Below are 26,921 nucleotides of genomic sequence, written 5' to 3'. Positions count from 1 at the left end.
ACATTCAGTTCACACAGCTCCCCAGACCTAGCCTGACATTCAGTTCACACAGCTCCCCAGGCCTGACATTCAGTTCACACAGCTCCCAGACCTGACATTCAGTTCACACAGCTCCCCAGACCTAGCCTGACATTCAGTTCACACAGCTCCCCAGACCTAGCCTGACATTCAGTGCACACAGCTCCCCAGGCCTGACATTCAGTTCACACAGCTCCCCAGACCTAGCCTGACATTCAGTACACACAGCTCCCCAGACCTAGCCTGACATTCAGTTCACACAGCTCCCCGGGCCTAGCCTGGCAATATTCAGTTCAGCCAGACTCACAAGCACCCCCGGGCCTAGCCTGGCAATATTCAGTTCAGCCAGACTCACAAGCACCCCCGAGCATAGCCTGGCAATATTCAGTTCAGCCAGACTCACAAGCACCCCCGGGCCTAGCCTGGCAATATTCAGTTCAGCCAGACTCACAGCTCCCCAGGCCTAGCCTGGCAATACTCAGCTGTCAGAGAATATCAACAAGACAGACACTGATGTAACGTACCCTCACAGTCCCACTGAGGGACTGAATAACTGGTAAACACACACAGCACTCACTCCATTCACTGCATCAGTGTTGTGTAAAGAAGATCAACCCTCCACCAGACAACATCCTCTTTGAAAACAAACAGTAGAACCTATAACACACACGCCTCTATTGAGTCCATCGCTTAAACGACCAATTACCCCTTTCTGCACCGGAGACCAACAAGACTGAAGAAACACACAAACATTCTCAAGTGTGCTGACTGTAGTGTTTATACTTGGCTAACAGTCTATATTCACAGTTATGAGGGCTTTAGTAGACATTTAAAAAAAGACAAACACACATTTCAGCTTTTCCAAAGCCGGTCTTTATAATCACTTAAAACTTGATAGAATTTTCATACATAAAACAAAATGCTTTCTGTCATCCACTTGTTAAAACGTTTCAAAAAAATAGTCAATAGAAAATCAATTTTAGGCATGACTTACAAAATATATACATAATATATACATATACATACACACACAGAGATATATACATACCCTACACAAACATTGTTATTGCATATACATCTGTGTATTTATGTATTTGTATGTACATGATGTATATATTGCTTCACCCTTGAATGTATTTGATCAGACTGAACTAAAACATAAAAACAAACCAGTCTTTCTCCCTGTCCGCATAAAACCCGCCGGCCACATTCTGGCCACGCTAGGAAGGACAAGAGTGCAAAGCCTTTCTTTTCTTTTTTTATCACAACTACGAGTAATCACTTATCCTAACCTGAACTTTGACCCCCCCTAACATGAATCCTAAAATGAAAACAAGTAGCTGATTTACTTGTTCTCAGCAGTTCTCAACGTCACCGTTGTCCTTCCTGACGTGGCCCTCGAGTGACAACACCAAAAAACCTCAAGAACAATAGCGATACACACCACATAGGACACAACAATAACAGAAGAATGATCTAGGCTAGTTAGTCATCAAATCTATGTTACAGTCGAGAGTTATGGGATGGACCAGGCTGTGACCTGTAGACGTAGCCATAGCATTAACAACAGTGTAAAGGGGTGGGTTACTAGGTCGGGGACTAGCTAAACGTTACAAGGCTGGTTTATATATATAAAGTGTGATCACTACTATCCATGCTCAGGCTGAGAAGTACAGATTAAACTAGTCATGCGTGATTGAATGGCTGGCTGGCGAGTAGGACAGGGTCAGGTGTAGGGTGTCTGAACTAGAGAGACAGGGCTGTGTGCGTGAGGGCAGGGAGGGTTTGTCCTGTATGTAAATGTGAGGATAGAGTGTCCTGGGGCTACTGTTACAGTGGAGCAGTAGTGCATGCTATGCAGCTCTGAATGTCACTACATCACAGTCATCATGCTTACTAACCCCCTATTCTCCCCTCTCTTTCTATATTCTGATGCTTTTGTGTAGCAGTAGCCACCGCTTCTCTCTCCGTCTCTCTTGCTGCTGTCTGACTCTCACCCCTTGGGCTGGCCTGTTATCCCCTTCCCTCCCTCCATCTCCGTAACTCTGTCCTTTCAAAATCTGTCTGATCTTCTTTCAAGAAGATCCAGTACTTGCTGTTAGCTCCTCTTTCCTCTCCTCCCTTCCCCCCCTGTCCTCCAGGCTCATGTCCTTCTAGCCAACCCTCCCCTCTCCCTCCTTTCTACATGGCCTGTGTGTACGCACTACTACCCCACTGGCTGCTGTTATAGTCAGTGGTTGTGCTTCCATAGCTATTGTTGTTGTTGTATCCCTGGTTGCTATTAGCAACACTTCCTGCCCCTTGGCCATCGGAGGCCGCCGCTTCGTCAAAGCTCTTCTCCTCCAATGGCTTGCCAATCCAGGCTCCGTAACCATGGCTACCGAGCGCATCAAAGAACTGCTGCTTGGCGACCTGGAAGGACATGGCGGCCATCTTGGCTTGGGCGTAAGACGGGAGAGCCAGCAGGTCCTGGCGCCCACACTGTTGGCATAACGACCGGAATTGACGGAAGATGTTGGACTTGGAGACTCGCGACACGTCCAGTTTGGGGCTAGAGGGAAGACAAACAGGGTTTAGGAATACACAGAAGCTACTGCGCTGGGATTGAAACATTTTCAACATGTTTTTCATATGAATTAAATGCCACTACTCGATATGGAGTATAAATAGTGATTGCTATTCTACTGAAATGGGGCCCTGTGTAGCCCAGGTTAACCACCTGGTGCTGCTATCTGGATGAGGGTGGATGAGGTCTGAGGGTCTGGTTCTAGTTGTGGTGCGGGGTGCGTACCCGTCCAGTTTGCCCTTGGTCCCATCCAGCACCTCCACAGTGATGTGGTCTGGCTGGCTCCAGTTCACGCTGGACTCCTTGGTCTTCCCTGTGTGACGCGTCGAATCATACACACTCACCCTGCCCACCTGAAGGGAGACAGAGTGATGGAGAGGAGTAAAGGGAGAGGAAGAGTGTGTTCAATTACAGGCATTTCTCTATACCCGCAATAACAGCTGCTAAATATGTGTATGAGACCAATAACATTTGATTTTGATTTGAAATTAGACTAAATAAGTCCTTTCAGATGAATCAACCATTTTAAACAGAGCGGAAAGCAATGTTTGTGTCTGTGTTAATGGCTATGCTGGAAGCTTGGAGCGGCTGTGTGTGTACTGTGTGTGTGTGGTTGAGTGTGTTTCTGTATGTGTGTGTGTACGGTTGACTGTGTTTCTGTATGTGTGTGTGTGCGGTTGACTGTGTTTCTGTATGTGTGTGTGTGCGGTTGACTGTGTTTCTGTATGTGTGTGTGTGCGGTTGACTGTGTTTCTGTATGTGTGAGTGTGCGGTTGACTGTGTTTCTGTATGTGTGAGTGTGCGGTTGACTGTGTTTCTGTATGTGTGTGTGTGCGGTTGACTGTGTTTCTGTATGTGTGTGTGTGCGGTTGACTGTGTTTCTGTATGTGTGTGTGTGCGGTTGACTGTGTTTCTGTATGTGTGTGTGTGCGGTTGACTGTGTTTCTGTATGTGTGTGTGTGCGGTTGACTGTGTTTCTGTATGTGTGTGTGTGCGGTTGACTGTGTTTCTGTATGTGTGTGTGTGCGGTTGACTGTGTTTCTGTATGTGTGTGTGTGCGGTTGACTGTGTTTCTGTATGTGTGTGTGTGCGGTTGACTGTGTTTCTGTATGTGTGTGTGTGCGGTTGACTGTGTTTCTGTATGTGTGTGTGTGCGGTTGACTGTGTTTCTGTATGTGTGTGTGTGCGGTTGACTGTGTTTCTGTATGTGTGTGTGTGCGGTTGACTGTGTTTCTGTATGTGTGTGTGTACGGTTGACTGTGTTTCTGTATGTGTGTGTGTGCGGTTGACTGTGTTTCTGTATGTGTGTGTGTACGGTTGACTGTGTTTCTGTATGTGTGTGTGTGCGGTTGACTGTGTTTCTGTATGTGTGTGTGTGCGGTTGACTGTGTTTCTGTATGTGTGTGTGTGCGGTTGACTGTGTTTCTGTATGTGTGTGTGTGCGGTTGACTGTGTTTCTGTATGTGTGTGTGTGCGGTTGACTGTGTTTCTGTATGTGTGTGTGTGCGGTTGACTGTGTTTCTGTATGTGTGTGTGTGCGGTTGACTGTGTTTCTGTATGTGTGTGTGTACGGTTGACTGTGTTTCTGTATGTGTGTGTGTGCGGTTGACTGTGTTTCTGTATGTGTGTGTGTGCGGTTGACTGTGTTTCTGTATGTGTGTGTGTGCGGTTGACTGTGTTTCTGTATGTGTGTGTGTACGGTTGACTGTGTTTCTGTATGTGTGTGTGTGCGGTTGACTGTGTTTCTGTATGTGTGTGTGTACGGTTGAGTGTGTTTCTGTATGTGTACCGTATGTGTACCTCGGGGTGGTTGAGTGTGTTTCCGTATGTGTACCTCGAGGTGGTTGAGTGTTTCTGTATGTGTACCTCGGGGTGGTTGAGTGTGTTTCTGTATGTGTACCGTATGTGTACCTCGGGGTGGTTGAGTGTTTCTGTACGTGTACCTCGGGTGGTTGAGTGTGGTTCTGTACGTGTACCTCGGGGTGGTTGAGTGTTTCTGTACGTGTACCTTGGGTGGTTGAGTGTATTTCTGTACGTGTACCTCGGGGTGGTTGAGTGTGTTTCCGTATGTGTACCTCGGGGTGGTTGAGTGTGTTTCCGTATGTGTACCTCGGGGTGGTTGAGTGTGTTTCCGTACGTGTACCTCGGGGTGGTTGAGTGTTTCTGTACGTGTACCTCGGGGTGGTTGAGTGTGTTTCTGTATGTGTACCGTATGTGTACCCCGGGGTGGTTGAGTGTTTCTGTACGTGTACCCCGGGGTGGTTGAGTGTTTCTGTACGTGTACCCCGGGGTGGTTGAGTGTTTCTGTACGTGTACCCCGGGGTGGTTGAGTGTTTCTGTATGTGTACCTCGGGGTGGTTGAGTGTGTAGGGAGCAGGTAGACTCTTGGAGAAGGCTTCGCCGTCTCTGGCCAATCGGCAGCAGACAGCACGTGTCAGGTGGCCATGGCTGTACAGGTAGCCTGGAGGGACAAATATAAGAGACAAGGACAGGGAAAACAAAACAGAAGAGAGAGGAAGGGGTGCGACAGATTGACATGTAAAGAAAGAGGGAGAGAAAGAGAATGACAGAAGTGTGTGTGAGTCAGTATATTTCCATGTTAACAAGGCTGATCACATCATAGAGTACTCTGACAAGGAGAGGTGAGTAAAGAGATGGATGTCTGAGGTGGATAGTTAGCTGGTCATGATTCCTACAGTATAAGGACAGGGACTGTCTGGGTGGATAGTTAGCTGGTCATGATTCCTACAGTATAAGGACAGGGACTGTCTGGGTGGATAGTTAGCTGGTCATGATTCCTACAGTATAAGGACAGGGACTGTCTGGGTGGATAGTTAGCTGGTCATGATTCCTACAGTATAAGGACAGGGACTGTCTGGGTGGATAGTTAGCTGGTCATGATTCCTACAGTATAAGGACAGGGACTGTCTGGGTGGATAGTTAGCTGGTCATGATTCCTACAGTATAAGGACAGGGACTGTCTGGGTGGATAGTTAGCTGGTCATGATTCCTACAGTATAAGGACAGGGACTGTCTGGGTGGATAGTTAGCTGGTCATGATTCCTACAGTATAAGGACAGGGACTGTCTGGGTGGATAGTTAGCTGGTCATGATTCCTACAGTATAAGGACAGGGACTGTCTGGGTGGATAGTTAGCTGGTCATGATTCCTACAGTATAAGGACAGGGACTGTCTGGGTGGATAGTTAGCTGGTCATGATTCCTACAGTATAAGGACAGGGACTGTCTGGGTGGATAGTTAGCTGGTCATGATTCCTACAGTATAAGGACAGGGACTGTCTGGGTGGATAGTTAGCTGGTCATGATTCCTACAGTATAAGGACAGGGACTGTCTGGGTGGATAGTTAGCTGGTCATGATTCCTACAGTATAAGGACAGGGACTGTCTGGGTGGATAGTTAGCTGGTCATGATTCCTACAGTATAAGGACAGGGACTGTCTGGGTGGATAGTTAGCTGGTCATGATTCCTACAGTATAAGGACAGGGACTGTCTGGGTGGATAGTTAGCTGGTCATGATTCCTACAGTATAAGGACAGGGACTGTCTGGGTGGATAGTTAGCTGGTCATGATTCCTACAGTATAAGGACAGGGACTGTCTGGGTGGATAGTTAGCTGGTCATGATTCCTACAGTATAAGGACAGGGACTGTCTGGGTGGATAGTTAGCTGGTCATGACTCCTACAGTATAAGGACAGGGACTGTCTGGGTGGATAGTTAGCTGGTCATGATTCCTACAGTATAAGGACAGGGACTGTCTGGGTGGATAGTTAGCTGGTCATGATTCCTACAGTATAAGGACAGGGACTGTCTGGGTGGATAGTTAGCTGGTCATGACTCCTACAGTATAAGGACAGGGACTGTCTGGGTGGATAGTTAGCTGGTCATGACTCCTACAGTATAAGGACAGGGACTGTCTGGGTGGATATTTAGCTGGTCATGATTCCTACAGTATAAGGACAGGGACTGTCTGGGTGGATAGTTAGCTGGTCATGATTCCTACAGTATAAGGACAGGGACTGTCTGGGTGGATAGTTAGCTGGTCATGACTCCTACAGTATAAGGACAGGGACTGTCTGGGTGGATAGTTAGCTGGTCATGACTCCTACAGTATAAGGACAGGGACTGTCTGGGTGGATAGTTAGCTGGTCATGATTCCTACAGTATAAGGACAGGGACTGTCTGGGTGGATAGTTAGCTGGTCATGATTCCTACAGTATAAGGACAGGGACTGTCTGGGTGGATAGTTAGCTGGTCATGACTCCTACAGTATAAGGACAATGTAGTTTGGGATTGAGATGTGGTCTACTTATGAGTTGAGTTTGTTAAACATGACTGAAGCCAACGGTGACTGTTGACCCCCTCTCTCCCTTTACTCCCACACTCAATCTATCCTCCCTCACTCTTTTTCAAATCAAACCTCCCTCAAATGTTTACTGTCCCCTCCTTCCCTCATCTCTTCTCTCCTTCCACCAATCTCCCTCTATGTATCGTTCCCTCCTCACCCAGGGTGATTGAAGCCAGGTAGATAGGATGGAGGAAGTGGGAGAGCAGGGCTCCCTGCAGACCCAGGACGTTCCAGCGAAGGATCTTGTCGCTACAGCTCATGGTCCTCAGACGCTCGCCGTGCTGGATGCCGTCCCAGGTGGGTACGATGGTCGATGACTCTACCGGGATGGTACCCTCACCTACACATGGCACAGACACGCTTGAGGCATACTTTTGTCTCCAAAGACAAAGCCATGCAGTATGAGGAGTAGGGTGTATGAGAGAGCCAGTGGTCAAAGTGATGGTTGTACACTAGAATCACACAGTCCATGCTCTAGACTGGAACATTCAAATCCGTTGGGATATTTGTCCTTACTACCAGGTGTGTTTGTGGCAGCAGCAGCAAATGAGGTGTGAATGTGTAGTCATGCTCTGTTTGGCCTGCAGAGAGGGGAGTTAAGCAACATGGTGGCTCTATGTGCTTGTCCTCAGTAACAGAGGGGGTCCTCATGGAACGGTGCTGCAGATGGCATCTGGCTGTAACTCACCATTCTCCACCTTGGTGCGCAGCTTGCCCTGCTTGGCGTTCTCAAACAGGGGCTGGTGGCCCTGGCCGTCCCCCGCGTCCTCGCTGCACGACTTATCAAACAACGCCCCGTCTCCGCACGGAGCAGTACTGGGGGAGAGGTAGAGCGCGAGAGGGGAAGAGGTAGAGCGCGAGAGGGGAAGAGGTAGAGCGCGAGAAGGGAAGAGGTAGTGCGCGAGAGGGGGGAAGAGCGCGAGAGGGGGGGGAAGAGCGCGAGAGGGGGGAAGAGCGCGAGAGGGGGAAGAGCGAGAGGGGGGAAGAGCGCGAGAGGGGGTAGAGCGCGAGGGGGGGGGAAGAGCGCGAGGGGGTAGAGCGCGAGAGGGGAAAGCGCGAGAGGGGAAGAGCGCGAGAGGGGAAGAGCGCGAGAGGGGAAGAGCGCGAGAGGGGAAGAGCGCGAGAGGGGGTAGAGCGCGAGAGGGGGTAGAGCGCGAGAGGGAAGAGCGCGAGAGGGGAAGAGCGCGAGGGGGAAGAGCGCGAGGGGGGGGTAGAGCGCGAGAGGGAAGAGCGCGAGAGGGGAAGAGCGCGAGAGGGGAAGAGCGCGAGAGGGGAAGAGCGCGAGAGGGGAAGAGCGCGAGAGGGGAAGAGCGCGAGAGGGGTAGAGCGCGAGAGGGGTAGAGCGCGAGAGGGGTAGAGCGCGAGAGGGGTAGAGGTAGAGCACGAGAGCGGTAGAGGTAGAGCGCGAGAGAGGTAGAGCGCGAGAGGGGTAGAGCGCGAGAGGTAGAGGTAGAGCACAGGAGCGAGAGAGGTAGAGCACAGGAGGTAGAGCGCGAGAGAGGTAGAGCGCGAGAGAGGTAGAGGGCGAGAGAGGTAGAGGTAGAGCGCGAGAGCGCAAGAGGTAGAGCGAGAGAGAGGTAGAGCGGTAGAGCACGAGAGAAGTAGAGCGCGAGAGGTAGAGCGCGAGAGAGGTAGAGCGCGAGAGAGGTAGAGCGCGAGAGAGGCAGAGCGCGAGAGAGGCAGAGCGCGAGAGAGGCAGAGCGCGAGAGAGGCAGAGCGCGAGAGAGGCAGAGCGCGAGAGAGGCAGAGCGCGAGAGAGGCAGAGCGCGAGAGGCAGAGCGCGAGAGAGGCAGAGCGCGAGAGAGGCAGAGCGCGAGAGAGGCAGAGGTGGAGCGCGAGAGAGGTAGAGCGGTAGAGCACGAGTGAAGTAGAGCGCGAGAGAGGCAGAGCACGAGAGAGGTAGAGAAGTAGAGCGCGAGAGAGGTAGAGCACGAGAGGGGTAGAGCGCGGGAGCGAGAAGTAGAGTGAGAGGGGTAGAGGTAGAGTGAGAGGGGTAGAGGTAGAGTGAGAGGGGTAGAGGTAGAGTGAGAGGGGTAGAGGTAGAGTGAGAGGGGTAAAGGTAGAGTGAGAGGGGTAAAGGTAGAGTGAGAGAGGTAGAGGTAGAGTGAGAGAGGTAGAGGTAGAGTGAGAGAGGTAGAGAGTGAGAAGTAGAGTGAGAGGGGTAGAGGTAGAGAGAGGGGTAGAGGGAGAGGTAGAGGGAGAGAGAGGGGTAGAGGTAGAGTGAGAGGGGTAGAGGGAGAGGTAGATATACATGTGGATAGGAGCAGGTCATTAACTAGAAGGATCTTCCAGGGTTTTTTCTGGATCAAAATTAGGCTTAGGTGATGGGCGTGGCCAATGGCGGGTCACCAACTACATTTTAGAGGCTCCCCTGTTGGCCAGTGACACAATTTGCAATTCTACACATTTTTTCATGGCTTATTTGAACTGAGGGACTCAAACTTTATAACATCAATGGGGCCTCATGCCATGACAAAAATACTCCTGGGTGCATCATTTTGGGAATGTTTTTATTCTCCCTGACTGTCTCGCTTTTATTTGGGTCATTGTTAGTTCTCAAAGAGGATCTTATTATAGAATATATAGCGCCATTATCTTTTGTACATACTTTATATCTGGTTTTAGTCTTCAGTTTAGACTGACAACGTTTTTCCAGCCCGGAAATCATTATCTAAACATGACATTTTTTATTTTACTGTTTTGACATACGTGGCCCGAAAACACTTAAGCGGCCCGCCCAAAACTTTTCTATGCAGAAAAAAACACTGGCTTCTCAAACTCCTAGAACAACGTGTGTGTGTGTGGGGGTGGGTTGGTGGCCCAGTTGAGTTCCAGGGCACAGAAGGAAAGGGGAGAGAAGACAGTAGGTGGAGAAGAATGAGCCATGGGGGGGGGGGGTGTCAAAAAGCGAGGAAGAGACATCCTCCGTAGGCCCACCTGATATAGAGGTGGAAAGTGGTGTCAGGTTTGATCCGGAGCTTGTTCTCCTCAGCTGGCACAAATATGCTGTCCTCTGATCCTTCACAGTGCTTCAGCAACTCAGCATATAGAAACCTGGAGGGGAGGGGGGGGGGGGAAAGGTAGAATCCATATTTGAGTGATTCAGATCAGTGAAAGTGTCCAGGATCCAACACACAAATAAAGGGAGACTGGTTGAGAAACAGAGGATCTGGTGAGTGGCGTTAATACACTCTACACTAACCAGATGGACTCCACAGTCACATTAACACACATCATAGTCTGTAATGACTTCCCAGCTGACATATGACACCCTGTAGAGGGAGAAAGGGAGGTTTCAGAAAGGCAGGGAGAGTAGCTGTAAAGGAATCAAAACGAAGAGCAAAGGAGGAAGGGGAAAAGACTGGTTATATAAAAGGACAGAATGGAAGACAAATGAGGAGCAGTAACTTCCTACCTGATAAACCCTCTCCTGGAGATGATTTCTGCGTGGCAGTCATTAACGGTGTCCCCTTTAAGACTCAGCTCCTCCCCTTTAACACAGCGATTTCCTGAAGAGAAAAACAAACAAAAGGTTGAGACAAAAATCATTCCAAAAGGCTTGTTATTATTTTCTCGCACGTGCACACACATGTACACGTGCACACACACGGCAAGTACCTGTTCCCAGACTGACCACGGTCCCCAGCCCTTCCCCCCTCTTCATGACGATGGTGGCGAGGATCTTCCTTCCCAGAAGACTGTGCTGTATGCGTGTGGTGAGTGCGTTGAAGCGCTGGTGACTCAACATGGCGATCTGGTCATGGATTGTCCCACCACTCAGTGGCAGCTAGAGACAGAACCAATAACAGGTTATGAACGGCCCACCAGTCACAGAAGTAGGTTATAGCAGAATCATAGTATTAACAGTGTATTCATAGTATAGCAGGCATTCTTCAACTTTTTCAGCTCCAGACCCAATGAGAAAATCACTGTCCTCCCGTGACCCAAAATCATCTACCAGCAATCAAAATGAAGAGGAAATAGTGTGTGATTCTAGGTGCAGTCTCCTCACTCCCGACCCACCTCTAACACACAGTTTTAAAAAGTAGTATAGTAAGAGAGGTAAATTGACCTCTGCAGGGGTTAGTTCCCCGGTGCGGGCAGCCTTCTCTGCCTCTCCAATCAGAACCCTCAGAGCTGCATCAGCTGCTTCCTGTTTCCCTTGCTTCTTATTAGAAGCACAGACAGGAGGGAACCAGCGACCCCCTAGTTTAGCCTGGTAGGTAAACCTGAGAGGGAGGGGAGAGTTAAGCATCCATGTTTGCACAGCCACGTTTTACAATATTGAACCGTTGGCTTTCATAGTGTTTTATATGTGACAATGGACCGCCGGACTACCGCAGCTCTGGACTCTGAATTACACTTAGTGTGTATGTTCGTGTGTGTGTGTGGGCAAGAATGTGTGTACTGACTTGGGCTCGTGCGGTGGTCCTGACTGCCCAACCAGTCGTATCTCTGCAGCGAAGCCCCTGGCCCGGGCGTACTCCAGCAGACCTGACACAGCGTTGTTGTTTAGGTGGCTGATGAGGTCACCAACCCCCGCCTCGTGGGCAGAACGCAGCTCCTCCTCTGTCAGCGGGGGCAGGGAGGGGCAAGCGGGCATGAAGCCCCCTTCATCACCAGACAGACACAGGGGAAACTGGGGCTGGAGAGGACAGGGTAAATGGAGAGCGAGGGAGGAGAAGAGAGATAAGGCAGTGAAAAGACGGAGGAGAGGAGGTGGGAAGAGAGGGAAGAGTGATCTTAGTGTTCGGAAGATCTTTTCTTAGAACTACGGCCTGGAGGCACAATGAGAGAAGTCCACATGCCTGGGTCTTATGACATTCTGTCAGTCCATAGCTAAACAGCTAGCTAGCTTGACAAGCCTAAATCCTAAATAGATGGGGTAGTGTTTATTTCAGGGAACCATCCATTTAGTTGAAACATCTGTCAGTCCCATGTTTGGTTCCTTTACTCACCTTGTTGAGCTGCAGTCTCCCGTCGGCCATTAACTCCTTGACTGCCTCCTCTGCAGCCAGCTGCCTGGCAGCCTTCTTACTGGGGGCTGAGCTCTCAGCACACAGGCTTTCCCCGATCTTCACCCTGAACATGAACCTGAGGAGGGAGCAGAGACGAACTTATACATCCTAAACATACATTGGTGAGAGAGGTAAGAGGACATTCCTCTCTAGCCACATGGGGGCATCAGAGTAGAGCTGTGAATCTCCTTCACAGAGACTACAGCACTCAGGAAGAGGAGGGGAAGAGGGACAAAGATGGTCATACTTCCCAGTATCAGATTACTGCGGGACAGTACAGTAGGTGCCTAGGGGAAGGTTATATGCAGAGAGACACAGAGGTGCTGTTGTATCATCCAGTCAGCAGACTGCTGCAGTATGAAAGTCATACAGGACACAAATAACTGCTCCAGTGGGAGAGAGAGAAAGAGAGGTGAGGGCAAGCCCACCTTCCCTAATGATTCATTTATGTATAGAAGAGAGAACCAGGGAGAGAAAATGAGAAGCAGGGTTGGGATCAATTCTAATTGAAGTCACTCAATTCAGGAAGTGATTTGAATTTAAATTCAAAAATGGAAAAACAAATAAATAGCTTCTCCTTTTCAGTTTATAGAGAAATCATTGAAAATGGATGCTATTTTTTTCAATTATTGAATTGGAATGTCAGTTTATTTCCTAAATTGACTGACTTCATTTGGAATTGACCCCATCCCTGATGAGAAGGATGTAGACATATGGATACCGTGGGTCGTGAGGTGGGCCCTCCTGTCCAGTGTTGATGAACTCGATGGGGTTTCCAGTGCGCTGACTGTATTCCATCAGCATGGACACGGGGTTCTTACCCCCCGGCAGGGAACGGGACAGGGCCTGGGGCGGACCCTCCACCACCTCCTGACAGTGAGGGAGAGCGAGACAGCGAGAGAGCAGAGAGTTAGAAAAGGATTGAAAAAAAGAGACATAAATCTTTGGCCTTTACAACACAATCAACCACAACAGAGCACATGGATTATTACTAACCTCCACACACACACGAACACACTTCAGACTTACAGGGACGTCAGAGGTGGGGTCCACGGCCTGGTCCACCCCTGCAGTGAGCCCCTCCTCAGCCCCTCCCCCCTCTATCTCACGCAGCAGAATCCTGAGGGTTGCTGCGGCAGCATCTTTCTTAGCCACCTTTTTATTAGATGCCTCAGCAACAGGAAACAACCTGCCATCCAGCATGACCTGCATACGGAATCTGAGAGGGAGAAAAATACAAGGGAGTGAGAGGTAGCGAGAAAGAGCAGGGACAACACATTTTTTATTTATTTCTTCGTCACACTTTCTCTTGCAATTTGTTATAATGAATTTGATAAATCAATCAGCTGGTTTCCTCTTAGACATAGCAGCAACGGCTAACCATGATTGGTTGGGAACATTATGACATTACTGACCTGGGATCATGTGAGGGCCCTGATTGGTCGAGGAGCAGGAACTCGCAATTGTGTCCCTGGTACTGGGCAAACTCCATCAGGCCGCTGACGGGGTTCTTGGCCCTCACCTCCTGGAGTTTGGCACGGAGGTTCTGAGGTGGGGGCGCTGCCAGGGAGACTGCTACTGTCCCCCCTCCATCCCGGCTGATGGCGTTGAGGAATTCGGGGATATCGTCGGTCGCCCACTGCCCTCCGTTCGACTCGTCCTCCTGATAGAGGGATGAAGAGGAAGTAGGTGAGGAAAGAAAGAAATGGAGCAGAAGTTGGGGGGGGGAAAATCGGTGCTGCCAGGCGGTTTTAAGGGCTCCAGACCTGGCATTCTCAGCTCTGAATCTACAGAGCTATGTTCACCCCTCAATGTTCCAACCAACATTATGTTACTAGGGTAACTGCCGAACTCCTCCTCCCCTTCGTAGGAGACGGGCTCCAAGTGAGGGAGGGGGTCTCCCAAATTCAGGAAGACGTCAATGAATTCCCCCAACTGAACTCCCCCCACCCCTCGCTCGCTGTGTGAGAGTGTCCACCTACCGCCTCAGCGTTGGCCTCTAGACACTCCAATCCGGGTGGCACCGCCTGGAATCCGGACCCCACTCCTTCGACCTTTGCAGGGGCGCTGCGCTCGGCCTTGAGGCTCCTCTCCATCCTCTCCCTGCGATGGACAGATAGCTCCCAGATGTGAGGGGTCACCTCTGCGTTGCGGCTCACGTCGCCCTGCTTCTCCATGGCGTATAGGGTGGGGTTGACCTGCTTGGCGCCCCTCAGGCCCAGGTTCTTGGAGATCACCAGGGCCGTGGCCTCCCCGGCCTCCAGCAGATACTGCAGGATCAACTCCTTCTGATTACTGCCGCAGTCCGCCATGTCGCTCTCGTCAAGGTCTAGGTCAAGCTCTTCGTTACTGCTGCTGTTGATACTGGGTTGTTGGGTTTGGGACTGGGAATGTTGCCGATATGACTCAGATGGTTCTGAGGAAGAGGAGTGTGAATCAGATTCTACGTAGTAATCTTCTTCTTTGTCGCCCTCAGGACACTGCGCTTCAATTTGCTGGATCTCAGCCTCGATGACAACGTCCTCCTCCTCCTTCACAGGCAGGAAGTGAGAGCAATCTTCTTCCGAAGGCCTTTCCACAGAATGTTCCCTTGGTTGGGAACGTGGGCTTTCCGGATCAGAATCTCTACTTTCCGGTTCTTCCTGTGGTTCTACGTAGACAGTCCACTCTGGAGGACTTTCACCGTGTTTTGAAGCTTTCTTATCACGCTCGAGCCCGTAAAGGGCCTGGTTGATAAACTTTTTGGGCAACCGCAGCGTTTTCGCCAAACACTTTGCTTGTAGCTTCTCACCGGGGCTCAAATCTGCCAAGGCTTGCAAAACTTGCTCTCGGATGTCGGGTGGCTGAAATGTAGGGACACTCTTGTTGTTTGAATTATTACTACTACCAACAGAAGCTTTGTCAAAGCTGTCGCCTCGGTCAACTCTTCCTCTGTAGGACCTCTCTCTGTCTAAGGATAAACTCTGAAAGCCTTCTGAGAAAGACGGCCCGTCAGCACAGTCTGCATGAAGGCTCCACTGTCTGTTGAAGCCTTGCTTTTGTGTTGAAGTCTGCTTCTGGTTCCAGAATCTAGGGCCGGTTGGTCCTCTAGGGGGTCCCTGACTGGGCGGGTACCCAAAGTCCCTACCGTTCCCTCTGCCTCGCTCGCTGCTGTATCCCCCTCTCCCCCTACAGCTGTTTTGGGAGTATCTGCTGTACCCTGCCTGGGCCTGGTTTGATTCGTTGTAGAGTCCGTTCGGTCCCCCTCGACCCAAGCTCTGCGCCCCTCCTCTGGGGCTCACCCTAAACTGGGGAGCCTCAGTGTTCTGTCCCCTCAGGAAGTGGACCTGCTGCTGCCTGAAGGAGTTAGGACCACTGGGACAAGAGCTCTGCTGACTCAGGCCTGGGCTGTGACCGGGTGGGGGAGGGGCAGAGGGGTAGAGAGGCTGAGAGTGAGCACTGGGTGGTACTAGAGGGGGAACTGGGCCCAGGTATGAATGGACGTTTGGGTGTGGGGCCTGTTGCGGGGAGGCTCTGGGGTGAAATCCCAGGGGTCCAGCTCTGTAGTATTGTTGCTTAGCCTGTAGTTGGGGGAGAGGGGGTCGGTGGTAATGCTCTATGGGGGGCCCTCCTCGTCCTCTGCTCATAGCGCAGGGGGCAGGTTGAGGGGGGACCAGGGCCGCCTGTTACGCAGCAGATAGGAGGATGTGTCTCTGTGTTGGATACTGATGCAACAACACAGTCTGGCAGAACAGCCGGGTGGGCAATGATTGCAAAGTGGCAGTCAGCACCTGAGAGAGAGGACGAGATGGGTGTGAGCGAAAGCAAAAGTGACTGAGTGGGTGAGGAAAAGGGCCATGAAATTAAAAATAAAGAGCCAACTATAAAGCAATATGAAGAAGAAACTAGGGACATAAGACTAGTCAAAATCTAGTGGAAAATCCTGATGGAAATGGAAAAAGGGCAGGAGAAAAACACAGTGTAGATCAAAGGGCTTATGACAAATAACATATATATTTTACACACAGTCTCACTGTCCTCCATCCTGTCTCCAATTCAGCCCCAGTGTCACATGCTGTTGGACCCAATTGGCCGCAACGAGATCCATGTATAAAAGGTCAGAAATGTATAATTCATGGTTGTGGCTTCAATGTGTTAGTTGTGGTTTAACGGATGATTTGCAGCTTCACATAGGAAGTGAGAGTGAGGCAGAAGGAAATAAAAGATTCAAGGTGGTCAGTGAAGGACAGGAGTTGCTCCACAAACTTTTGACAGACTAAACACTAAGCAAATAAGTTATAGATGTTGAACCTGATAAAAGGTTGGCCATAGAACACACATTGGACAGGAAAAGGAATAACGCTCGTTCACCATTAAAGATAAGTAATTTTATTAGACAGGTTTAAAATATTGACTTTTCAGCCTGCAATGGCCTTCTTGAGAATAATCACAACGGGAACGGTCATATGGGGCGTGGGAAAGACGATTAGGGGGAACGGTCATATGAGGCGTGGGAAAGACGATTAGGGGGAACGGTCATATGGGGCGTGGGAAAGACGATTAGGGGGAACGGTCATATGGGGCGTGGGAAAGACGATTAGGGGGAACGGTCATATGAGGCGTGGGAAAGACGATTAGGGGGAACGGTCATATGGGGCGTGGGAAAGACGATTAGGGGAACGGTCATATGGGGCGTGGGAAAGACGATTAGGGGGAACGGTCATATGGGGCGTGGGAAAGACGATTAGGGGAACGGTCATATGAGGCGTGGGAAAGACGATTAGGGGGAACGGTCATATGGGGCTTTGGAAAGACGATTAGGGGGAACGGTCATATGGAGCGTGGGAAAGACGATTAGGGGGAACGGTCATATGGGGCGTGGGAAAGACGATTAGGGGGAACGGTCATATGGGGCGTGGGAAAGACGATTAGGGGGAACGGTCATATGGGGCGTGGGAAAGACGATTAGGGGGAACGGTCATATGAGGCGTGGGAAAGACGATTAGGGGGAACGGTCATATGGGGCTTTGGAAAGACGATTAGGGGGAACGGTCATATGGGGCGTGGGAAAGACGATTAGGGGGAACGGTCATATGGGGCGTGGGAAAGACGATTAGGGGGAACGGTCATATGGGGCGTGGGAAAGACGATTAGGGGGAACGGTCATATGGGGCGTGGGAAAGACGATTAGGGGGAACGGTCATATGGGACGTGGGAAAGACGATTAGGGGGAACGGTCATATGGGGCGTGGGAAAGACGATTAGGGGGAACGGTCATATGGGGCGTGGGAAAGACGATTAGGGGAACGGTCATATGAGGCGTGGGAAAGACGATTAGGGGGAACGGTCATATGGGGCGTGGGAAAGACGATTAGGGGGAACGGTCATATGGGGCGTGGGAAAGACGATTAGGGGAACGGTCATATGGGGCGTGGGAAAGACGATTAGGGGGAACGGTCATATGAGGCGTGGGAAAGACGATTAGGGGGAACGGTCATATGGGGCTTTGGAAAGACGATTAGGGGAACGGTCATATGGAGCGTGGGAAAGACGATTAGGGGGAACGGTCATATGGGGCGTGGGAAAGACGATTAGGGGGAACGGTCATATGGGGCGTGGGAAAGACGATTAGGGGAACGGTCATATGGGGCGTGGGAAAGACGATTAGGGGGAACGGTCATATGAGGCGTGGGAAAGACGATTAGGGGAACGGTCATATGGGGCTTTGGAAAGACGCTTAGGGGGAACGGTCATATGGGGCGTGGGAAAGACGATTAGGGGGAACGGTCATATGGGGCGTGGGAAAGACGATTAGGGGGAACGGTCATATGGGGCGTGGGAAAGACGATTAGGGGAACGGTCATATGGGGGCGTGGGAAAGACGATTAGGGGAACGGTCATATGGGACGTGGGAAAGACGATTAGGGGGAACGGTCATATGGGGCGTGGGAAAGACGATTAGGGGGAACGGTCATATGGGGCGTGGGAAAGACGATTAGGGGGAACGGTCATATGGGGCGTGGGAAAGACGATTAGGGGGAAAGGTCATATGGGGCGTGGGAAAGACGATTAGGGGGAAAGGTCATATGGGGCGTGGGAAAGACGATTCGGGAGAAAACTCTTCAGCTGGTGGTGCTAATGAGAATCCCATGATGTCTACACAGGTTGCACCTCTACTCACGTTGGTTGAGCACTAACTCTTTTCAAATACCTTTTCATATTATGGGCACCTTCTAGTACAGCAAACCTGACATTGAATTCAATTTGCTGATTATTTTCTCAGCTAAAATATATAATAAGCACTAGTAATTTCATGCCAATTACATATAAATATTTAGGGCATAGAACATGATGGGGGGTATTTTTAATGAAAATGCTGTACCACAAAGCTTCTTCCCTGAACTCAATGATATCTGTCACTGACCACAGGAAGACACTCAACCCTGCTCTTCAGATTTCAGCCCTGCCAGACATGCTGCTCCCGAAACGATTGCTATGAATGCCACCATATTAATAATTATATAACGACGAGTGGAATCGAGTTATTTCACGGCAATGTTAGCAGACAGCAGCAGCAGCTTTGGGTCGGGTGCCCCCCGGGTCAAAGCGGGATCTGGCTGACCTTAATGCAAGCCGGCAACAGACGGCCAAAATAACAACCCAGCATGGCTCAAATTCAGTTGCCTCTGCTGCTTCCATGGGCAATATGATTATACAGAGCTGCACATTAATATTAGGATGTCTTTGGCCCATGGACCAGACAGACATTGCTTGGCCTTGTTTTCGGTATGTTCCCGTTCCTGGATTATTGATGAGTCATTTCTATTTGAATGACAGAATTGGGGTATACGCCCTGGTCAAAGTGTTATAAATCAAGTTCATGCTTAGTGGGTTGCATAAACGACTCGATGACAGTATAAAGACATGAACTAATTTAATGAACGTACCTGAAAGTTCGCGGGATAAAATACAGAGTTACTACCTCACCACCTGGCCTGAAGGCGGCAGAAAGGAGAGTCGGTTTCAGTCACCTTTGAAAGGCAGATATCTTGAGGTCCGCGGGCGCGCTGCCGGGGTCAGAAGTTGACTACACTTCAAACAATTTAGAGATAAACAGTTACGTTCTATCAAAATACAAAAGTAATTCAACTAGTTGGCTATATTTCTCAAAATTCTATGTATTTTACCATCCCCCCCAAAAACATTTTTTTACATACCGCACGAGCGCTTCTCAATTTCAAAGGGACATCTAGTAGCCCAGTAGCCCTACCATTCAAGATACTTATACCAGACGTTACAATGTGAAATTATGAATTAAGCCTATTAAAAACGCAAAGAAAGTCTGCAGTTACAGTTTCTTAACACGAGAAACAGCACGAAAGGGCAGAATAGTTTCGTTTTCCTTTCTCTAGACACGCTCTGTAGCCAGTCTGTGTGAGTCACGTGATGCAATAGTTCCTAGCATAGGTTTCACAAGCTAGAGTAAGGATGTAGCCAAAACTGGTGCAAACTCAAGGTACCAAGGCCTAGGCTGTTTGAATACTTGGATGTACATCAAATGTATTTCTCTCACAACATGTGGATATTGTGATATAATTATGTCAAATAAAAAAATAATCGGTCCTTGTCATGTGAATGAAAATGTGCCGTAGTGTTATGTCAAACAGGATGTATTTTTGTTAGAGGATACAGTATATTGATTGAAGATGAAGGCAATCGTTTTTTCTATTTATTTTCCAGTAAGCCAATATTTATTATAAAATGCATCCACTCTAGACAAACAATTACATTACAATTACATTTTTAGAAATTATCAATCTGGACAAGAAAGCCTTCAGAAATTATGCCTATATATGCAAAGGCTAACTCCAAAACATTCAACCCCCCTCCCTAAAAAAAAGTAACAAAATATGATCATTCAAGATCGCCTCTTAGTTGTCATGTCTCACAGCTGCTGTTGCGTCAAACTATTGTTGTGACAAAAACACAACCAGAACAGTTTAATTGAGCACGCAGCAGCTGCCGAATATAGCTAGTGGCCACTGTACCCAGATCTTGGTGCTTTCAAGACAACTGGGAACTCAGGGGTAAAAAAAACGAGGTCAAAGCATGACGTCGGTAATCTTGAGGTCGGAGCTCTGGAAAGATGCCCGTGTTTCCGACTTGGATGACCGTTCAAAGCTATTTTTTCCTAGTCGGAGCTCGTTTTTTCCCGGAGTCCCCAGTTGTCTTTGAACGCACTGAGGTATGAGATTTCAGAGTTCCCAGTTGTTCTGAACGCAGCATCAAACCCAATTCCATCACGCAGGGATACGCATGCATGCATTGGTCAATCAAACAGCCACGCGAGCGCATCTCTGTTAATTACCTCTGGCGCGGTTGAATTTTTTAAATAAAACTTAACTAAGTCACTGCTGCCATCAGCTTGAATGTGGAATTAAGGACGCCACTGAATAACCTTCCCATGTTTATTTTTGCTATGGATGGTTCTGGTGCACACCATTTTCAACCCCCCCAGTCAAAGTGAACCCCGCACAACTAGTTAGCTAGGTCGACAGGAGGAGGATCAACTATCAGTGTGCAATTTCATCCCGCCTCCGACCCCCAACGCTGTCTGTCGCTGTATGAACATAGGATCCAATTGGTCATTTTACAGTCGTTTTTCAGTAAATCCCCCCTAATCCTCAATCCCCTTCTTACTGTCGCTCTCACACATGCGTTTATCCCCCGACTGAAGTCCTCCATGAATATAACCTGAAATTAGCTACATTATCTTGGTTTTAACTGACGCTACACATTGAACACCCTGGTAAATATTTAATTTCTCTCAGCAACCTGCCAGCAGAGATCGACTCAACTGCCATCATTGAATGGATGGGTGTCGTTTGGACTGCGCACGCATGTACCGAACAAGATATTGCGCAGATGGAGGCTCCAAGCGGGTTCACAAGCTTGGTAACGTAGAACCGCAGTTGTGCATCGCAAATAACATGTACAACTGTCGATTTGTTCCAGACACACCATTCCCAATCAACTCCCAAGTGTAAACAACTATGCAACGCGACGTCAATTGCAGTGAAAATATGCATAGCCCGGATTGACTAGCTAGCTACATAGCTTGCTAGCTAACGTTAGCATTGATTGAGCATCACTGCGGCACAAGCGTGCAAACCATAGTCGCATTTGAAAGCTATTCAGATAGCGCGAAACCAAATATAGATCTCAATTGAACTAACACGAAAGGTAAAAACAGAGTTCAAAATGTAATTAATTTACCTGGGTTTGCGATTGAAGCTTTGTATCAGTCCGAGTTCCTGCTTGCTAGCGACAGTGTCGACAAAGAAACAAGGGGGTTAGGGGGGCGCATGATGAGATCACTAGTTTGCGACAGTTTACCTGGCGCATTTGGAGTGACGCTGCCCGTTTTACTGCAGAGTGCGGTCCCAAAAAGAACATCAGACGAGGTGGAATACCTTTGCTGCGGCAGGTCGATTGGACTCATTTAGGCAGGTGAATAGGACATGTAGAATAGCAGTACCTCCAAGCCACTGCTATTGCATTCCCTAGTTTAGGATTGGATTAATCAGATCTCAAATAAAAAAAATCTATTAAATGTAATATATGTATGCTTACAAAACCTTTCACAAATCCATTTGCCACAAACCCGGCCTAGTGGGCATGAACCCTGCAAAGAGCTAGTACGTTTTTATAAGGATTTACTTTCAACAAGAAACCTTGAGAGGAACCAGACTCAACACCCAAAGCATGGCTGGCTGGATAGAGGTGAGAGAAGGCGGTAGGGAAAAAGGCCCCATATATTGCAGGGGGAATCCAACAAAATACAAACATGAGGCCTGTATCTTGTAATGAACACGTTAGTGAAATTTTTACAGCATGATACACAGAGGCTGTGGGAGCAGATCAGCACATCACGTTATGGCAGCACAGCCGACTGCAGTGCCTGGACGCTCACCAACCCATAGAGCTATAGGCTGCTATACTATCCACCAATCAGTGGATCAGACTGGATCCATGTTCAAACTGTTTCCTGCAAATTGCACTTCTTACATCCCCCAGTAGGTGTCAGCACCACTCCATTTAAGATCAGAATCACCTTTATTCGCCAAGTACATTTACTCATAACTGGAATTTGCCTCAGTGAGAAGGTGCTGCCAGCAATAGACAATATACAAACAGAATACAGACAAAAGTCCACATAGACATACAAAAAAAACACAAATCGTAAGTCGCTGTGGATAAAAGCATCTGCTAAATGACTAAATGTAAACGTAAAAAACATTAAACATAAACTCGGGTCCTCTGTCCTGCTCAAAGTCACAGCGGATCAACCTGAAATACATCCCTGTAATGTCCAGTAGGCTACAGTCAGTGCATCATATTATCACAAGTCTTTCAGTCAAGTATAGAAACAAATGGCCATTTTCAAACAAACCCGAACTCTACCCCTGGGCACATGCCTACTGGGGGTTTGGTCAAGGACAATCCAGTTGTTGTTTGGCGCTTGTTCATGATATAACTACTGTATATATGCATGTGTTTTGTGATACTGGTTGACTTATATATTAACAAACTGAGTCTCTAGCAGGTGTGTTGGGGTGCATAATGAGATTCTAAAGTAGAAGCTATGGTACAGTATACTGCTTACGTTCAAAGTGTCACTTACTTACTGTAATTAGAAGTTATTTTGGATTGATTTGTTTTCACCCCTTTTTCGTGGTATCCAATTGGTTGTTACAATCTTGTCCCATCGCTGCAACTCCCGTACGGACCCGGGAGAGATGAAGGTCGAGAGTCATGCGTCCTCTGAAACACAACCCAGCAGCCGCTCTGCTTCTTGACACAATGCCCGCTGAACCCGGAAGCCAGCCGCACCAATGTGTCAGAGGAAACACCATACACCTGGCGACCGTGTCAGCGTGCATTGCGCCCGAACCGCCACAGGAGTGCTAGAGCGCGACGGGACAAGAACATCCCTGCAGGACAAACCCTCCCCTAACCCGGACAATGCTGGGCCACCCCATGGGTCTCCGGGTCACGGCCGGCTGCGACAGAGCCTGGACTGGAACCAGGATCTCTAGTGGCACAGCTAGCACTGCGATGCAGTGCCTTAGACCACAGTATTTAGAAGTTATAATGTATGGCTGTGCCAACCTTCATCAGAGCAGTGTCCAATACTGTCGCCTTAGTCTTTTGGCCCTCTCTTTTCCCACCATCCTTCACTAACTATTTTCTATATGTTGCTTTTTAATCCCCCTCTCCTCACTCATGTGAGCCTCCACACTTCACTGCTCCCCTTCTCAATGGAAACTGCAGACGAGGAGAAATAGGGAAGGAGAGAGAGAGGGGTAGAGACAGAGAAAGTGAGACGAGGAGAAATAGGGGAAGGAGAGAGAGGGAGGGATAGAGACAGAAAAAGTGAGACGAGGAGAAATAGGGGAAGGAGAGAGAGGGAGCGATAGAGACAGAGAAAGTGAGACTAGGAGAAATAGGGGAGGAGAGAGAGAAAGTGAGACGAGGAGAAATAGGGGAAGGAGAGAGAGAGGGATAGAGAAAGTGAGACGAGGAGAAATAGGGGAGGGAGGGATAGAGACAGAGAAAGTGAAACGAGGAGAAATAGGGGAAGGAGAGAGAGGGAGGGATAGAGACAGAGAAAGTGAGACAAGGAGAAATAGGGGAAGGAGAGAGAGGGAAGGATAGAGACAGAGAAAGTGAGACAAGGAGAAATAGGGGAAGGAGAGAGAGGGAGGGATAGAGACAGAAAGTGAGGTGAGGATAAATATGGGAAGGAGAGAGGGAGGGATAGAGACAGAGAAAGTGAGATGAGGAGAAATAGGGTAAGGAGAGAGAGGGAGGGATAGAGATAGAGAAAGTGAGACAAGGAGAAATAGGGGAAGGAGAGAGAGTGAGACGAGGAGAAATATGGGAAGGAGAGAGAGAGGGCTAGAGACAGAGAAAGTGAGACGAGGAGAAATAGGGGAAGGAGAGAGAGGGAGGGATAGAGACAGAGAAAGTGAGATGAGGAGAAATAGGGGAAGGAGAGAGAGGGATAGAGACAGAGAAAGTGAGACGAGGAGAAATAGGGGAAGGATAGAGAGGGAGGGATAGAGACAGAGAAAGTGAGATGAGGAGAAATAGGTGAAGGAGAGAGAGGGAGGAATAGAGAAAGAGAAAGTGAGACAATGAGAAATAGGGGAAGGAGGGAGAGTGAGACGAGGAGAAATATGGGAAGGAGAGAGATAGGGATAGAGACAGAGAAAGAGAAAGAGAAACAAGGAGAAATAGGGGAAGGAGAGAGAGGGAGGGATAGAGACAGAGAAAGTGAGATGAGGAGAAATAGGGGAAGGAGAGAGAGGGAGGGATAGAGACAGAGAAAGTGAGACAAGGGGAAATAGGGGAAGGAGAGAGAGGGATAGAGACAGAGAAAGTGAGACGAGGAGAAATAGGGGAAGGAGAGAGAGGGAGGGATAGAGACAGAGAAAGTGAGACAAGGGGAAATAGGGGAAGGAGAGAGAGGGATAGAGACAGAGAAAGTGAGACGAGGAGAAATAGGGGAGGAGAGAGAGAGGGATAGAGACAGAGAAAGTGAGACGAGGAGAAATAGGGGAAGGAGAGAGAGGGAGGGATAGAGACAGAGAAAGTGAGACAAGGTCGAAATAGGGGAGGAGAGAGAGGGAGGGATAGAGACAGAGAAAGTGAGACGAGGAGAAATAGGGGAAGGAGAGAGAGAGGGATAGAGAAAGTGACACGATGAGAAATAGGGGAAGGAGAGAGAGAGGGATAGAGACAGAGAAAGTGAAACGAGGAGAAATAGGGGAAGGAGAGAGAGGGAGGGATAGAGACAGAGAAAGTGAGAGGAGGAGAAATAGGGGAAGGAGAGAGAGAGGGATAGAGACAGAGATAGTGAGATGAGGAGGAATATGGGGAAGGAGAGAGATGGAGGGATAGAGACAGAGAAAGTGAGATGAGGAGAAATAGGGGAAGGAGAGAGAGGGAGGGATAGAGACAGAGAAAGTGAGACGAGGAGAAATAGGGGAAGGAGAGAGAGGGAGGGATAGAGACAGAGAAAGTGAGATGAGGAGAAATAGGGGAAGGAGAGAGAGGGAGGGATAGAGACAGAGAAAGTGAGATGAGGAGAAATAGGGGAAGGAGAGAGAGGGAGGAATAGAGACAGAAAGTGAGACAAGGAGAAATAGGGGAAGGAGAGAGAGTGAGACGAGGAGAAATATGGGAAGGAGAGAGAGAGGGATAGAGACAGAGAAAGTGAAACGAGGAGAAATAGGGGAAGGAGAGAGAGAGGGATAGAGACAGAGAAAGTGAGATGAGGAGAAATAGGGGAAGGAGAGAGAGGGAGGGATGGATAGAGACAGAGAAAGTGAGACAAGGAGAAATATGGGAAGGAGAGAGAGGGAGGGATAGAGACAGAGAAAGTGAGACGAGGAGAAATAGGGGAAGGAGAGAGAGGGAGCGATAGAGACAGAGAAAGTGAGACGAGGAGAAATAGGGGAAGGAGAGAGAGGGAGCGATAGAGACAGAGAAAGTGAGATGAGGAGAAATAGGGGAAGGAGAGAGAGGGAGGGATAGAGACAGAGAAAGTGAGATGAGGAGAAATAGGGGAAGGAGAGAGATGGAGGGATAGAGACAGAGAAAGTGAGATGAGGAGAAATAGGGGAAGGAGAGAGAGGGAAGGATAGAGACAGAGAAAGTGAGACGAGGAGAAATAGGGGAAGGAGAGAGGGGGATAGAGACAGAGAAAGTGAGACGAGGAGAAATAGGGGAAGGAGAGAGAGGGAGGGATAGAGACAGAGGAAGTGAGACAAGGGGAAATAGGGGAAGGAGAGAGAGGGATAGAGACAGAGAAAGTGAGACGAGGAGAAATAGGGGAGGAGAGAGAGAGGGATAGAGACAGAGAAAGTGAGACGAGGAGAAATAGGGGAAGGAGAGAGAGGGAGGGATAGAGACAGAGAAAGTGAGACAAGGTCGAAATAGGGGAGGAGAGAGAGGGAGTGATAGAGACAGAGAAAGTGAGACGAGGAGAAATAGGGGAAGGAGAGAGAGGGAGGGATAGAGACAGAGAAAGTGAGACAAGGAGAAATAGGGGAAGGAGAGAGAGGGAGGGATAGAGACAGAGAAAGTGAGATGAGGAGAAATAGGGGTAGGAGAGAGAGAGAGGGATAGAGACAGAAAAAGTGAGACAAGGAGAAATAGGGGTAGAGACAGAGAAAGTGAGACGAGGAAAAATAGGGCAGGAGAGAGAGAGGGATAGAGACAGAGAAAGTGAGACGAGGAGAAATAGGGGAAGGAGAGAGAGGGAGGGATAGAGACAGAGAAAGTGAGACAAGGAGAAATAGGGGAGGAGAGAGAGAGGGATAGAGACAGAAAAAGTGAGATGAGGAGAAATAGGGGAAGGAGAGAAAGGGAGCAATAGAGACAGAGAAATTGAGACAAGGAGAAATAGGGGAAGGAGAGAGAGGGAGGGATAGAGACAGAGAAAGTGAGACAAGGAGAAATAGGGGAAGGAGAGAGAGGGAGCGATAGAGACAGAGAAAGTGAGACAAGGAGAAATAGGGGAAGGAGAGAGAGGGATAGAGAAAGTGAGATGAGGAGAAATAGGGGAGAAAGGTGGGTGTAAAGAGAGTGAGATGGGTAGTGTGTTGGGAATTTGCAATTCCAGTGTAACGGGCTCCGATTTTGTCACTTAAAATGTATTCCAAACAAATAAAACTATATGCATAAGGACCACTTTTAACAATTTACACTGAACATTTTACAAAAACACATTTACTGGAAGAACTGTGCAGATGCAATGTTTTTAGAATTTAGGGAAATCTATTTTTTTTTATGTGACCACGTTTTCCAAAAACTCTTCATTATTTGCTCCGAATTAAGATTCAAAGATGTCTGCAGATAAAATGAGGTGTCAGCTATGACATGGCACCTTGAGTTTGAAAACTAT

At 48.8% G+C, this 26,921-nt stretch overlaps 1 protein-coding gene across 8 annotated transcripts; it reads right to left on the bottom strand.

The window, feature by feature from the left end:
* Positions 1-868: 868 nt before the first annotated feature.
* LOC135521797 (double-stranded RNA-specific adenosine deaminase-like) lies at positions 869-21,314 on the bottom strand. Of its 8 annotated transcripts, none has more exons than XM_064947529.1 (17): positions 19,165-19,367; positions 18,895-19,039; positions 13,951-15,738; positions 13,384-13,631; positions 12,965-13,187; positions 12,690-12,838; positions 11,909-12,044; positions 11,363-11,595; positions 11,023-11,179; positions 10,569-10,737; positions 10,366-10,459; positions 9,888-10,004; positions 7,639-7,766; positions 7,108-7,290; positions 4,933-5,045; positions 2,738-2,937; positions 869-2,569 (listed from the first exon to the last, which is right to left on the bottom strand). In XM_064947529.1, the coding sequence occupies exons 3-17, from the start codon at positions 15,592-15,594 to the stop codon at positions 2,200-2,202; spliced, it is 4,164 nt and encodes a 1,387-aa protein (XP_064803601.1). In that variant the 5' UTR covers positions 15,595-15,738; positions 18,895-19,039; positions 19,165-19,367; the 3' UTR covers positions 869-2,199. The 8 variants fall into 8 exon arrangements, with proteins under 8 accessions (XP_064803601.1, XP_064803602.1, XP_064803603.1 ...); XM_064947530.1 differs by having other exon boundaries at positions 18,895-19,034; XM_064947531.1 differs by having other exon boundaries at positions 18,895-19,014.
* Between the last annotated feature and the right edge of the window lie 5,607 nt (positions 21,315-26,921).

This window comes from Oncorhynchus masou, chromosome 30, assembly GCF_036934945.1.
Source record: "Oncorhynchus masou masou isolate Uvic2021 chromosome 30, UVic_Omas_1.1, whole genome shotgun sequence".
Lineage (NCBI taxonomy): Eukaryota > Metazoa > Chordata > Actinopteri > Salmoniformes > Salmonidae > Oncorhynchus > Oncorhynchus masou.
The sequence above is the reverse complement of the archived record's forward strand: the minus strand, read 5'-3'. Positions and strand labels throughout refer to the sequence as shown.